The 13,736-nt window shown below is 38.2% G+C and overlaps 1 protein-coding gene and 1 long non-coding RNA gene across 2 annotated transcripts; both read right to left on the bottom strand.

Moving 5' to 3' along the window:
- Window positions 1-868: 868 nt before the first annotated feature.
- On the bottom strand, window positions 869-2,055 carry LOC129431113 (uncharacterized). The gene is made up of 4 exons (XR_008639715.2): window positions 1,942-2,055; window positions 1,810-1,836; window positions 1,260-1,282; window positions 869-1,177 (listed from the first exon to the last, which is right to left on the bottom strand). It is a non-coding gene; the product is annotated as an uncharacterized lncRNA (long non-coding RNA).
- Window positions 2,056-4,053: 1,998 nt separating this feature from the next.
- On the bottom strand, window positions 4,054-12,331 carry pa2g4b (proliferation-associated 2G4, b). The gene is made up of 13 exons (XM_055188848.2): window positions 12,122-12,331; window positions 11,378-11,506; window positions 11,189-11,294; window positions 11,034-11,103; window positions 10,869-10,961; window positions 8,819-8,882; window positions 8,657-8,735; window positions 8,506-8,584; window positions 8,286-8,419; window positions 7,067-7,161; window positions 6,695-6,822; window positions 6,526-6,579; window positions 4,054-4,884 (listed from the first exon to the last, which is right to left on the bottom strand). The coding sequence occupies exons 1-13, from the start codon at window positions 12,207-12,209 to the stop codon at window positions 4,819-4,821; spliced, it is 1,185 nt and encodes a 394-aa protein (XP_055044823.2). The 5' UTR covers window positions 12,210-12,331; the 3' UTR covers window positions 4,054-4,818.
- Between the last annotated feature and the right edge of the window lie 1,405 nt (window positions 12,332-13,736).

The raw sequence follows: 13,736 nt of genomic DNA, 5'->3' as shown, positions 1-13,736 counted from the left end.
TTATATTATCAGGGGTGTATAAAGGCCTTTCATAATGAACCGTTGTTTTTATTACCTTAGAATGAGATGTTTTTATCTACATACAGAGGGTCCCCTTACATGGAAGTCGCCATTTAGAGCTGCCATGTTTCTACAGCAGCTCTAAATGGACAAACTTTTTTACAAAGCTATCTCCGAAGATGACGTGTTTGTCCGGTGGTGGCTACTCAATGCGTTTTAAATGCGATGGGTGAGCAGTTAAATGAGCCATTGGTCGCAATTCACAACCTCAGCACTAGATGCCACTTAAATTTACACACTGCACCTTTAATGGGTCTAGTTAGCCCAGGGCATGCTCAATCCTATATTTACACACAACTCGTGTATTAGGTGTACATTGCAACTAAATTCTCACCTGCTTTATTACTGACTCAGTTTTATTTGGATCTACATTTAGTTTCTGCATCTGACCTTTAGTGTAATGCAAAAGAACATTAAAAACCTTAAACTTCATTACAGTATGCAGATGTGAACTAAATGTGCAGTTTTGACGTCACCATGTAGCAACCAGCTGAGTCAACACTACATTGCCAGGCAACAAATGGCTGGAAAAAGTCGGTCTGGGTAAGTTACTCTTACACATCATTTAAGGTCTCCACATTTGTCTTTTTCTTACACCATTTATTGTTTGAAAACCCCTCTGCAAACACCGTAACATGGTGTCCATTAATGTTATTACTAAAGAAAAGTGCAAATTAACCCTGACTGTCAGCTTTTAGTAATCCACCTTTTTAATTCACTCCCTCACAAACTGAATAAGTGACTTCTTACAAATAAAACCACAGTACATGCTTGAGCATGCAAACGTCTTAAGGATAACAAGACAGCGTTTGTTAAACCAAAAATTTATTGACGAGATTAACAAAATACAAGCTGCGCTGATAAGTCTGGGAATGTCCAAAAACAGTTCACAGGATCATGAAGACCAGGGTGCTTCTGCAGAACCAAGTGATGGAAAACCAAAGCCTCCGCTGAGAAGATGGCTGGGCTCTCAGGTGGTGGATGAATGGATCTTGAATTGGGCTTCCAGCAGACTCTTGCCAAGGAGACTGGAGTTGAAGATCAATCTCAGCTTCAGCGACAGGGGGTCCCAGTTTACTTAGACCTCTGCCTCATCTTTCTCCTTTTACGCTTCAGCCTAAAAAAAAAGCACTTGGGTAAATACTACATACTGCCATTTTAGAAAACGTGACGCATAAAGCACATCAGGACAAGCTTACCTGCGCATACGCTTCTTTCGCCACTGTAAAGAGAGAGCAGTCATTTTATTAGATAATGATTAGATTACACTCTTGCACGATATAAAAATCTGTTTGGAAGAACATGCAGATCTGCACATGCGCAAATCTAACCAACCCTCCCCGCCATGCTCTCTCGCAACACAGCATGCCGTTTAGGCGAGATAAAATTGAAATAAAATTAACTTTGATGCTAATACACTTTAACGATTTGATAAAACGTTAAACGTGTAATCCAACTTGCATACAAATCATAAACGTGTAGTGGTTAACAACATACTCGTCATGGTCACAACAAAGTCCCGCATGCAGGCCCGATTACAACAAAAGCGAATTTGACTAAAAAAAAGGATCAATTTCAATCAATAATGGTTAACGTTAAACTTAAAATACAAACGTAACAATCGCCAAACATGCATAAGTTCAATTAAAGTTACAAACATTAGAATTGTTGACTAGCCACCAGACTGTTAGCAATGCTAGCCTGATAAAGAAACTTAAAAATGACGCCACAAACAATAGTTTTACTTACCTTCGCTCTCATGATGAGAAGATGGTTCTGTAAAGAAAGAAAGGATGTTAGAGATATCGATGGATTGTGCTTAAATATGTTGGATTGCTATGGATTGTACTACACGGCTAAGAACAGCAAGCATTTCCTCACCTCGTCAAGCGATAGCAACGACTCAAGAGATCGTCATGAGGGGAGGCGGTCTCTTTTATACGCCTGGATTACGTCACTTTTCAGCGACAGTGAAAGAAAAACGTGTGCCGCACTGCTGCAGGCTGCACCTGTCGGTTAGGGCGCATGCCAATCTGAATAGATCATCCCTATGCACTATTCCCCTTGAAGATCAAAGTTTTGATATGTAAACTCTGTGGAAGGAGGTGCGCAATTGTATATGTCTCATAGTGTGGCTGTTAATAATACACTTGGCAAATGGAGAAATTAAAACAACGTCTTTATCCGGAGCGACTGCTTATGCATAGTCCCCTTCCCGATGTGCCTATCAAGGTCGCAAAAACGCCGTTTGGAATTGGTCCACTGTCAGTAAACCTCGTGTGAACCTCATGTGAATTGTATTATGGTCTTGATTAAAAATGAATAGAATTAAAAACTGAACGTAATTGGTACTGAGAATTTATGTGTAGTTTTTTATGTAGTTACTATGGTTTTATTTGATGTGTCGATGGGTATATTTTAGTACAAAATCAAATGGGTGTTTTATAAAGCATAGTGAAATTAAAGACTATCACTTGGGAATGTAAGAAATATTCAGGAACATTTCTGAAACGTTTTGCTAGCTTAACCCAACAATATAACAAACACGTGACATTTAAATTATATAAATTGTATAAACATCTATTTGGGGCTGTTATTTGCTTTTTTATGATTTTTATATGTCACCTTTGGATAAACTTTTTGTTACTAAATCAAGTAATTAAAGAGACACACAAAAAAGAAAATTCTGTCATCTTTCACTCTCATGTTGTTACAAACCTGCATCAATTTATTTGTAACCAAACCATTTGTGGACACCATTTACTTCCATAGTAGAAAAAAAGAATAATATGGAAATAAATGGGGTACACGAAAGGTTTGGTTACAAACATTGAGTGAAATGTGTTATTTAGTTGTAGGATCCCCTTGAAAAAAAGACGATGCATCTGAAGGGGCTTTCCTTAAATACAATTTCCCAAAATATTTTCCTTTGTGTTCATCAGAACAAAGAAATTTATACAGGTTTGTAACAACATGAGAGTTAGTGAATGATGACAGAATTTGCGTTTTTGGGTGAACTATCCCATTAAGTACAAGTTACTTATTACATCTTAAATCATGATAGATTACTGTACAAATTACGCTCTCCAAAAAGTATTTAATTACTTATTACTAATTACTTTCTAAATCTATTTCATAATTTATTAATTAAATTTAACCTATTTAATAAATGATGCAAGGATAAACTTGAAATGGCTCGAATAAATCATACTAAAGTACATAAATTATTCTAGTGCCACTTTAGGGTCCAATTCTTACTATTAACCAATTTTGCCTCAATATACTCCAACTACTGTTTATGAATACTTAAAATTAACAACTTACTAAGTATTGGTAGAAATGGGGAGGGATGTAGAACAAGGTTTTGCAGAATAATACGTGCCATTTAAGGAAACAGACATTATTTTAGTAATATTAATGCTAATAAACAACCGGTTAATTGTGAGGATTGGAAACTTAGTGCGTTTCCATAAATCCACTATTGTCCTACAGTATACATAATTGTTCTACAGTCTATACACAATATTTAGTTACATCAAAAGTAACTGTTATTAAATTAATGGAAAAATAAGAGTAATCCCATACTTTATCAAAGGAAAATTAATTAAATTACTTAGGAAAGTGGTTCTCAAACATTTTCAGTGTGTACGGCCCTCAAATAAAATGTATGCATTTTTTTCAAACTTAACATTTTAATTAGACAAACATATATAAGTATACAAAGCAGTGCTGTTGGTTAGTAGCCTTGTTTTTTTTTTTTTAGGTTTAATTACATACAATTTATGATAAATGTATGTCTTTGAGAAAATGTCATAAAATTGGGCCCCCAGGCAGTTTGAGAACCACTGACTTGTAACTTGTTACCCCCAACACTGTTACACAACAGCTTAAGTAATGTCTCCTCCATACATGTGTATTACCTGACAGCTTTTGGTTAGCATGGGTACAGCTGTCTATGCTAAAACCAGAATAAATCAGACTTTGAAACATAACTTGCCTAATTCAATTTATTAGATGTATGCTTACAAAATGGCAGGAGAATTTGGTCAGTCAGTTTAATCAAACAATAGTTTCAGGAATCAAACCAGAAAGCTGAAGGAACTTCTACAGCAATGTGAAAGAGCTTTTGTAATTGGGAAATATTACAAAATGAATGCCGAATGTCATTGGACAGAAATGAAAGCTTACCAAATTGATTAACAGTACTTCCAATGCAGTGATTGTGTTATAATCGAGTTGTACTTAGGCAGTAACTGCTCCAGAGACTCATTACAAGTCATTGATACAAACTACTATAATAGTTCCCAACAGACAAAACCCCATTACAAAAAGGCAACCTTCCGCAATGACATGAACAGTGCTTTGTTGCAATGCTGCCAAATAAGTGCCATAATTACATATGTATATGAGATGGCTTGTACAAGGTCAGTGAAACTCTTGACAGGATCAAAAGATCCCCAGTGTTGCCTCCTGTAAACACAGTTGGTCAGTATCTACCTGCTCATCTGTATCCTCCCTTTTCTATGAGTAGCAGCTGCTCCAGAGAGAAGCGTGGTTCATAGACAACCAAACAGGAGTTTGGGAACTTAAGTAAACTGTACAAACCCTGCAGCAGTCTTGTATAACTAATGAGGAGGTATTCAAATAGAAGGCTTGGCCAGAAGGCCTCTCAGTGGGGCAGGTTATAATTAACTTTAATGGTTCTGTTATTTGGGCTGTGCAGAGGCTCGGTCAGTCAGTTTGGTTGGCAGTGGGAGTCTATGCAGCAGCTTGGCTCTCGGCCTCCATCGGTTGTCCACTAGCATTCTCTGCGGTCTTTGATGCCTGGGGACAAATAAATGTATTAAATTTATGGATTCGTAAATGTGGCTTTACAAATCATGATGCAATTAAATGAAATACACGATCTAAAAATAAAACCAAAACATTTCTTTCAATGAAGACATGCCACTCTTAGATGACTTATAAGCTTGATTTGCATATTTATTCAAGAATCATAGGAAGTCAGTTTAAGTGGCTTTACGTCTCGAATACGTTAACAGATGCAGTGACTCCAATCCTTTCAAGGTGATCCTCCTACCGACCTTCAAACAACCTTTAGTGTTTAAAATTATTGCAGGCAGACACTAGGGTGTGACTTGCATTTGAACTTTGCCAAGAGTGGACTTTCATGGCTCTGACATTGACCAATAAGCTTCTTACTCTTACATACTGAGAACCATTGTCCTACTTAAATCTGATCTAAAGGCTTTCCTTGAAAAATATAAGGCCACATATTACAAAAGCGAGCGGTTATCCAAAGTGATTGTACTACAATGCATACTTCATGGTTCTTTTACATTTAAACGAGTAATAAAAAATGAAAAGTAAAGATGGAACGCTCTTATTATTGAGTGGAAGTCCGTTTCTTATTAAAGCTTGCACAAAGTTCTCACAATGCATTCTAATTTAGCCTAAAAGAATGGTTTGTGTTTACATGGCACTCCTTTTCTTCAGGAACCTTCATCATATCACATGGTTTTAGAGTGAAAAGTCAAAAGTCCTTTAGAGTCAGATTATAAATAAATAAAGGCGAGTCTTTTCCAAAAACTATTAGTAGATGTGAAATCCCTAACAAAATCTAGTTGTTTTGAGTTGGCTATTGGTATGCCACCTTAACCAAAAGTTTGACCACTTGGTTTTTCAGAAAGCAATATTTGTGTTCTCGAAGGCTTTCATTGCATTTAAAGGAATAGTCTACTCATTTTCAATATCAAAATATGTCATTACCCCAACCAAGAACCGCCGAATCATCCCTCCATCATCTGTGCGTGTGCACGCAAGCGCTGGAGCGCGCTGCGACGCTTCGATAGCATTTAGCTTAGCCCCATTCATTCAATGGTACCATTCAGAGACAAAGCCAGAAGTGACCAAACACATCAACATTCCTCCCATTCAAGACGAGTAGCCACACGAGCAAGCCTGGTGGTACAAAACAAAACACAGCGCCTCTCTAAGCGGATTCAAAAGAGGAACCACATTTTATGGCGTAATAGCACTTTTGGGAGTACTTCGACTCGCCTGAAAAGTCCGCTCCCCTTCTCACTCTCATAATGGGAGAGGGAGGGTGTTACTGCGCCGAGTCGAAGTACTCCCAAAAGTGCTATCACGCCACAAAACATAGTCACTCTTCCAAATCCGCCCAGAAAAGCGCCATGTCCTATTCTGTACCACCAAACTTGCTCGTATAACTACTCGTCTTAAAAAGAATAAACGTTGATGTGTTTGGTCACTTCTAACTTTATCTCTAAATGGTACAATTGAATGAATGGGGCCAAGCCAAATGCCATCGCAGCGCCGCAGCGCGCTCCAGCGCCTACGCGCACGCACACAGACGATAGAGGGATGTATCAACAATTCTCAGTTAAGGTAACAACATACTTCAATATTGAAAATGAGTAGACCATTCCTTTAAGTTGAACAGACCTTCTTTTTCTTCTTCTTCTGTGCCTTGCGGCTGGCTGAGCTTTGCAACAAGGCCTGTGGAAAACAAAGGAGACCGTATTTATTTACCAACAAACTACATATTACATTGCAATGGAGAATTCAAGTGTGTAACCTTTTCACAGTTGCATGAATAACTCCTGTCCCTTACCTTGAGCTCTGGATCTTGTACTTCATGCTCAGACTTGTAAAGTTCTGGTTCGAAAAATCCACTGGTGATACGCAGAGGGCCGTTGGCCATGAGCAACACTGTGAATTTAAACTGTGCTACACATTCACCTTGAAATAAAACAGAGGAGACAAATTTGAGTAAACAGACATCATCAGGGTTACCAATGTTAAAGATTTTACAAGATGCTGCTGATGGCACCAAACTTATAAAATGACTTACTTCTTTGATCTTTGATAAGAAATATTTTTTCACTTATATGAATGCTTGTATATGTCCAACTAGTTTATATGCTTGGCTGAGCATTTTACATATGAATTATAACATTTTATTACCATGACATTTATGTCTCACCTTCCTTCTCATGCAGGACAGTGAAAGGCTGAAGCAGCTCGTGCTTGGCACACTCGACTACACCTAGACGAGCTTTACTCTCATCCTCAAATGCCCTCAGAGTACACAAAGACAAGATAAGTCGGGCACCAGGGTAAGGAGAGAAAGACAAAGTGAAATGTGATGAAGGACAGTGTTGAATAGTTTTAGTAGCTCAACTGGTAAAGCAATGGTCTGGAGAGCCATGACCATGGTTTTAATTCTGAGGGGTTGTGCTTTAAAGCATATACCCAAGTTACATTGGATAAAAGCATCCATGAACTGACATATATATATATAAATATATATAAATAATAAAATGTTTAGCTTAATATTTTATGTGTTTTTTATAGTAAGAGTCTAAACTATGTGGCTAAACATAATCCATCAGTGGGAAGAAAACCACTTAAAGTGATAGTTCATCCAAAAATAATGAAAATAATGTAATTTAATGACTCACCCTCATGTCGTTCCAAACTCGCAATACCTCCGTCCATCCTCGGAACAGAGACCAAGATGCTATATATTTAGTCCGAGAGCTTGCTGACCCTTCATTGAAAATCCAGTAACGGTACGCTGTCCATGTGCAGAAAGGTAATAAAAACATCATCAAAGTAGTCCATGCGACATCAGTGGGTCAGCAAGAATGTGCTGAAGCATCGAAAATACACTTCTGTCCAAAACAAAAACAAAAATTACGACTTTATTTAGCATTGTCTTCTTTTCCGATTCTGCTGCGAACCGCGTGCACGAGACCGAAGTCACGTGACTGCAGTGACGCAAAAAAGCTGAGGCGCACCAGATAACACGTCAGCCGCGTCACTGCAGTCACTTAACTTCAGTCTCATGCACGCGGCCCACAACAAAATCGGAAGAGAAGACTATGCAAAATAAAGTCGTAATTTTTGTTATTTTTGGACCAAAATATATTTTCGATGCTTCAACAGATTTAACTGACCCACTGATGTCACATGGACTACTTTGATGATGTTTTTATTACCTTTCTGAACATGGACAGTATACCATACATAGATTTTCAATGAAGGGTCAGCAAGCTCTCGGGCTAAATCTAAAACATCTTAAACTGTGTTCGGAGGATGAGCGGAGGTCTTGCGAGTTTGGAACGGCATGAGGGTGAGTCATCAATGACATCATTTTCATTTTTGGGTGAACTATCCCTTTAACTCAAAAAATTAAGTACCTCAGAGTAAATGGCATGGTATCAAATCGTCGCTCCACCTCACTAAAGAACATCCTGGATGTCTTCATCTTTAAGCCATACTGCTTATTGGGGTCTCGCTTATAAACGGTGGTTCTCTGGCCAGAGTCTTTAGCCTGCAGAAACAGGGAAGTGATCAGTATTAAGAGCATTACTTACACACTTATACTATTATTATAAAAAAATTTAAACACATTTTCACCTTTCCCTCTCCAGTGCTGATGAGCACATCCACAGCATACACCTCATGCACTTCAAACTCTGCCTTCTCGTGATCCTTCCTGAAAGCGACAAGGACATTTAGAAGTGAAGAACACTTTCATGGACTAAGATTGGGCGTTTCATTGTCCTTCTTTTGCTGATCAGAGGGGTTCTGAATAATGGTCTTCTCTCCGTCAATCACATGCTGCTTTAATTGATGAGACAGCATGCCTGTGCAGACAGACATACTTTAATAACAGTGAAATGGTGTTTTAACGACGAGTTCAACTAGAAGATCGTTTTAGTATGCTTACCCTCAATGGCTGTGCATTTAAAAGACTGGGCAATCTTGTTCCAGGCCTCAGTAACCTGACTGTTCTGAGAAAAAGACAAAGATACTCAGATAATGATGGCAAAACTATTATGACCTTTATAATAATTTTATTAAACCAAATAAAAAAAAAATGATTACATGAAAACTTTGATATAAAAGTACTTCAAAAATATTCTAGAATGCAACAGCTGCAACAAAAATAGGCTAAAATCTCAATCTAACTATGAGATTTGAAGCTTTAAAGTTTAATTTCACTTCAGTTTTAATCTTTGCCATGGTCTTACTTGGTCAATTTTAAAGGCGGGGTGCACAATTTTTGAGAAACACTTTGGAAAAGGGAGTCTGGCCGTGTACCAAAACACACTTGTAGCAAATCAGTTGCCTGGGTTGTGTGTATGTGTGGGGCGGGTCTATCAGAAGGAGGTCCAGATTCTTTTGGTGTAGGGGCGTGTTTGTTTAGGTGATTTCAAATGTCAACATTTGCTTTTAGAGATCATGCACCCCATCTTTAATGATATCAAGGTTATATTTCCACAAAATGTTATTTTCTGTAGAATGATTTTATATAGAAAACAGTAAATTACACACAAAAAATGACTTTAGCTGGGTGGGTCACATTTAACTAATTAATCTTTATTAACTCTTAACTGTCACAGGCCCACAGATAGGCCCAAATTGTTTACTTAACTATTAAACCGTAGGCTCGGGGGGAATGGCACGGATCGCCACGTGAATTTAGCTTTGCCGCAGAAAATGCGTCAAAAAAAATCAAACATTTGACGGAATCATGACCTTGCTGTAGTAGTGACGTTATAACAGGAAGCAAGCGGGGTCTCAGCAGAGTCGCAGAAGCCCCTCCCATGACGCGAATTTCCGCATGAATGTCTCAAATGACTAGAATTTCACGCGCGAATGAAGCGCGTAAACTCAAATGTTCAAGCGTCCAACTACGTGTGAATAGCACGTTTTTGCCGCCTCTACTGTAGCTGGTGTGAATGCACCATAAGTGTGTAGTTTTCATATTTCATCACCATTTTGAGAAAAAATTAGCTTCTTAAATGTTATTACAATTTTATAACATAAAAATCTTATTATCAATCTTCAAAAATCCTGACAACCTACATATCATTGGGAAGCTCTAAGAATATAGTTTTCATATGTCCTTATTGCAGTAATAATAATGCAGTGACAGTAATTTATTTATTTGTGACATTAGTATGCAACCATCTAATGACACCTAGTGGCCTTGGTTTGTTAAAACACTAAAAGTGTGACAAAAAACTTTATTTTTTGTGATAAAAATACTTAACTTTAAATTTTAATCAAAACTAGTTAAGACTTGTGGCTTTATTTTTTTTTTACATGTTGGGCATAAAACATTTTAAATTGTATAGTTTTTGAGTATATCAAATGTAAACTTTATTGCATTATTTTTATTTATTAAAATAAGCTTAAACTCAATTACTATTTTTAAATTTAATATTAACAACTACACACACTGAAGTGTCTTCTTTAAAAAGTGGTATCCAAGAGAACATCAACTTTTTATCCTCCCATTTTAAAAAGGAGGTGACATTTAGGTAACGTGCAAACCAAAGATATTAAACGTGTCTGAAAATGCCTGGAGGACGCCAAATGCCAACTGTTTTTAATCTGAGTGCCAGCTTTCTTCAGCCGAGCGTTTTGGTTGCTGTGATACTTCTGCTTTGTTTATCAGTCGTTGTACGATGCACTGGCTGGTTGTTGTGATATTTGTTCCGCCCCTACTCCACTGTGATTGGACGGCTGTGTGAAAACTGACATTGACGAGTTGAGCTTTTCACACAAAGTTGAATATTTTTCAACTCTCGGCGCTCAGCGTTGAGTGCGGAAACAATTGAAAACATACACCGGCCGTGGGCGTAAAAACATTGGTGTGCACACCCCTTAAGGGGTTAATAATTAATTATATTTAACTAGCAAATAATAAACTATTACCATTATTTATGAAGATAAAGGTTATTAATAGGATAGGCCTCATTCTAACTAACCTGATTACCAGGCTTAACCAGCCGAAGAGCAGCTTCTGCACACAAGTGGGCCGCTTTGATCACATCTGCTTTCCGTCCTGTCACAGGAGCATCCTAGAAAGTAAGCAAAGCTTAGTGAACTTCAAAAACATCCAACAGAATGACCAAGTTGAAAGAGAACCATACCTTGGTGGCACCAACCACAAAGCTGTGGGCAACGTTGGAGATGAAGCCGTCCACATGCACTCCAAGGTCACTGTGCAAACATACAAGATAATGATTAGAAAGAAGACTTGACAACAATATATACAACAGCACAGCAACTGAACAGGATAACTCACATTTTAACCAAGTCACCGTCTTTAAGCGTGTAGTCGGGATCGCTCTTCAGCGGCGAGAAGTGACACACACAGTTGTTCACAGAGACGCAGGTGGGAAAGGCAATTCCTATTGCGCAAAATCACTATGTTTAAAAACTTCAGGTTTGAGGTTTTTAAAGTATATTTTGTAGTTTTTAGACGCATGCTCACCTTTCTTTATCTCCTTTTCCTTTTTAAACACCTTGCCTGTTTCAGCAGAGATGAAAGCGTCTCCTTTCTCACACAGGCTGACCACAGACACGCCAGGCTTGGCTGCTTCAATGACAACCTTTATAGCCTCTGTGGGGGAAATAAATTTAATATGAATAAAAACAATAGCATTTTTTTCAACCAACACATATTAGAATTCTTTTTAAAGCAGAACACTCCAACATTGTCTAGTCTGAAAGAGATCAATAAACATTAAACCATTACGCATTTCTACCATTAGGAATGGTGACAAAGAAATTGACTGGCCGCAGACTGACAGTCGCAACAGCTTACTCAGCATTACTGTTAAACTTACTTAAATTTGCACACAAACATTACACATTTTCACCCTCTTCGTTTTTAAAATAAGTTTTAATTACATTCAAACAGTATGAAGTGGTGCTGATATATCTACGATATATCACTAACTTCAAAACTTGAGCACGTTTAGAACCGTAAACTACCGCTAGCTTGCTAATCCGCTAAGCGAAAAAATACACAACAATGCATTTGCGATTACAAAATATCGGTTCCTATTGCAATGTCAATTTAAATCAACTACAGAAAAAGCTGGAAAAATTGCACTGTTTTGTTTCTCACTACAGCTCATGACACCAGACAGACACATGGCCGAGCAGCGAGCGGTACCGTCGCTCGCTCAACTTCAACCCTAAATCAAACATAAAGCTGCAGGGTCACGCTTACGGTTTGCTATGTCAGCCCCCATCTTATACTTGGTGACCACCAAGTCATCAGCAATGGTCTGCTCTTGCTGTTCGTCGTCTCCCGACATGTTTGTCAACGATAAGGTTCAAGGGGAGCTCGTAACTTTTTCCCTCGCTTCGCTCGTGGGATGATGGAGCAGAAGCACGCTTCACATCCTGCGTCACTAGCACCCGCGAGCAGCCGTACAAACGTTCAAGATGGCGGAATACGGCATTGCACTTCAAAATAAAAGTCACAGGTAAAATACAGGCGTGCATTTAGAAATTAATGGAGCCTAACCACCTAAAAAATGTCTTTTGACTCTAAAGAACGATAGAAAATAATTTGTAATTCGCGTAGAATTTATTTACGCAAACATTTTGCTCTTTGGCGTAATTTACTGGTTGTCAGTTAGCTTTTTGTTTACAATAATAATTACATTCTAATAATCTCTGTTAATAATCAGCCGTCCAAGCACCAATGTACATTTTCATCAAATTTAAGAAATGCTTGTTAATAATTTTCACCTGCTTGTTTTATAATTTTCAGTTTCAATGGAAAATTTGTAAGAGATACTCATTGTTTAATATAGTTAAATGTGACTAAACCAATGATTATTACAATGGTTTGGCAATAATAGGTTTGTAAAGAAAACCTAATGCAAAGAAATGCACAAAATCACTATATTTAATTAAATGAGTTCTTCTATGACAGTGGTTCTCAAACTTTTTCGACGTGAGGCACCCCTTGTAGGCTATACAGTGCATCGCTTTGAGCCCCCCAAAGAAAATGTATGGCATAAAACATTCCAAAACTTAAAATTTGAATGAAAAAAACATATTAAATTATTCAATGTAGTACTGTTTGGTTAGTAGCGTTATTTTTCTGACATTTAATTACACAGAATTTAGGATAAATTAATACATTTTATAAAATGTTATTAAACTGGGCCCCCTGCCACCTTCCAGAAGCATCCATGTTATTAAAACGGGGCCCCCTGCCACCATCTCAGGGCCCCCACTTTGAGAACCAATGTTTTAGGAATTGCCACCTTCACAAAATAAGAGTCTGAGACCTAACATTGTTGACAGCAAGCAACATATTTCATCTCCATCAGAGCAAGGCTTTCCAGAAGCATCCATGTTATTAAACCGGGGGCCCCCTGCCACCATCTCAGGGCCCCCAGTTTGAGAACCACTGTTCTAGGCATTGCCAGCTTCACAAAATAAGAGTCTGAGACCTAACATTGTTGCTAGCAAGCAACATATTTCATCTCCATCAGAGCAAGGCCTTCCAGAAGCATCCATGTTATTAAACCGGGGCCCCTCCTGTCACCATCTCAGGGCCCCCAGTTTGAGAACCACTGTTTTAGGCATTGCCACCTTTACAAAATAAGAGTCTGAGGCCTAACATTCTTGACAGCAAGCAACATATTTCATCTCCATCAGAGCAAGGCCTTCCAGAAGCATCCATGTTATTAAACCGGGCCCCTCCTGTCACCATCTCAGGGCCCCCACTTTGAGAACCACTGTTCTAGGCATTGCCAGATTCACAAAATAAGAGTCTGAGACCTAACATTGTTGACAGCAAGCAACATATTTCATCTCCATCAGAG

The sequence above is a fragment of the Misgurnus anguillicaudatus genome, chromosome 13 (assembly GCF_027580225.2).
Source record: "Misgurnus anguillicaudatus chromosome 13, ASM2758022v2, whole genome shotgun sequence".
NCBI lineage: Eukaryota > Metazoa > Chordata > Actinopteri > Cypriniformes > Cobitidae > Misgurnus > Misgurnus anguillicaudatus.
The sequence above is the reverse complement of the archived record's forward strand: the minus strand, read 5'-3'. Positions and strand labels throughout refer to the sequence as shown.

Bases quoted from the DNA above. Each gene is read 5' to 3' on its own strand.
- pa2g4b (XM_055188848.2), bottom strand. From the start codon at position 12,209: ATGTCGGGAGACGACGAACAGCAAGAGCAGACCATTGCTGATGACTTG. The intron at 11,104-11,188 runs GTGAGTTATCCT...ATGTTTGCACAG, and splicing joins GACGGTGACTTGGTTAAAAT to TGACCTTGGAGTGCATGTGG. The intron at 8,736-8,818 runs GTAAGCATACTA...CTGTCTGCACAG, and splicing joins TAAATGCACAGCCATTGAGG to GCATGCTGTCTCATCAATTA.